Raw genomic sequence first — 1,329 nt, 5'->3', positions numbered from 1 at the left:
CCGAGCCAAGAGAGCAAGTTTCTGAAACTGGTCCCACGTACTATATACTAAGGCTGTAGGACATTTTAATTGTCAGTAAAATACACTTGAAAGTACTGCCATATTTTTATTTTACTGGACTTTTGATATACAACATATTTCCAGAAATAATGAAGCCATTGCAGAACTTGAAAAACCCTACTTTGAAACAGATGCTTTTGTTTTCAAGATTTCCTAATGTGATGTGACTTGCAATGTGAATATACGTGTCTTAACTATAAAAATATACATGGAAAAATGATTCGTGTCTAATAGAGGTACACTCAGATTCAGCAAAAATGGGTAATATACATTGCAGTTTCTTACACGATGTCAAGTGATTTGTTGGTTTATGCTGAATAGTATATGTTCTGAAGTTTCATCCAGTCGCAAACATTATTCCCCACTTAAAATGTATTGTGGAGAAAATTGTGCATTTTATTATAGTTACAATTACCTCTACTTGGGGAACAGTGAGAAGGGAAAGAATTACCGGCTGTATTGGACGTCACGGGCCTTGCTATTGCCTCCGATTTGGTCTCACAGAGAAAGTCATCGATGGAGGGGCTCAGGAGGGGTCTGCTCTCCTGCTGCTCATTCACCAGCTGAGAACAAATGAACACAGGTGTCAAAAGGCTCCGTTAAAACACAGAATCAGATGAATTAAAATGCAGCCTTGCAACAAAATGAGAATAGCAAGCTTACCCAAAAGAAATACATACATAAAGTAAATAATGGGGTGGGGGTAAGAAAGAAAAAAATATCAAGGACAGGGAATGAGCCTTGTAGCACTGTCAACGTATTTTTTATGCAGCCAACTTCGGTTTCTAAAGCTCAAGCCTTTCTCCCCCTCCTGGAATAGTTTTAGAGTTATCTTCTAATTTCACTATGCAGAAAATGGCACCTATTGAACCATGGTTGCTAGAGCCAATCCCTCTCCTTACTTGGACAAGAGCTCTTGCTGAGACCTGGAACAATGGCTCCAGAGTCAGAAGTGACACGCTCTGGTTAGGACTGGCCAGTGTGGATGTGGTAAGGACAGACACACGAGCCCCTGTGCTGGATCAATGCTCACCTTTTCTCCCTCTCTCCAAAGGCTCAGGTCATGTGAAACACACCCCTCTACATTTTCCTGGAAAGCTTTCAGAGTACACAACAAATATCATCTTGGGAGATTAGGAAATATTATTGTATTAATTGTCCAGGTATCCAGTAGATATGTTTGTGAAAATCTGTATCTAAAACAGATTTATGCAAATTTAATGTTTTCCCATTACTCGTTCTCTGATTTCAGCAATCTTTCTGCTAGGT

The 1,329-nt window shown here is 39.5% G+C and overlaps 1 protein-coding gene across 10 annotated transcripts in view; it reads right to left on the bottom strand.

Moving 5' to 3' along the window:
- PEX5L (peroxisomal biogenesis factor 5 like) overlaps positions 1-1,329 on the bottom strand; it is a 186,581-nt gene that overhangs the window by 91,723 nt on the left and 93,529 nt on the right. For 9 of the 10 annotated variants that reach the window (XM_012807913.1, XM_003794273.2, XM_012807912.1 and 6 more), the window contains one exon: positions 512-623. Coding sequence is in view for 8 of the 10 variants with exons in the window: in XM_003794273.2 (XP_003794321.1) it covers positions 512-623 (112 nt within the window). In the remaining 2 variants the exon portion in view is untranslated. Of the gene's footprint in view, positions 1-511; positions 624-962; positions 1,029-1,329 lie in introns of those variants that run through there. The other variant, XM_012807914.1, reaches the window with a different exon arrangement.

Source organism: Otolemur garnettii, unplaced genomic scaffold (genome assembly GCF_000181295.1).
Source record: "Otolemur garnettii isolate 467f Iridium unplaced genomic scaffold, OtoGar3 scaffold00078, whole genome shotgun sequence".
NCBI lineage: Eukaryota > Metazoa > Chordata > Mammalia > Primates > Galagidae > Otolemur > Otolemur garnettii.
The sequence above is the reverse complement of the archived record's forward strand: the minus strand, read 5'-3'. Positions and strand labels throughout refer to the sequence as shown.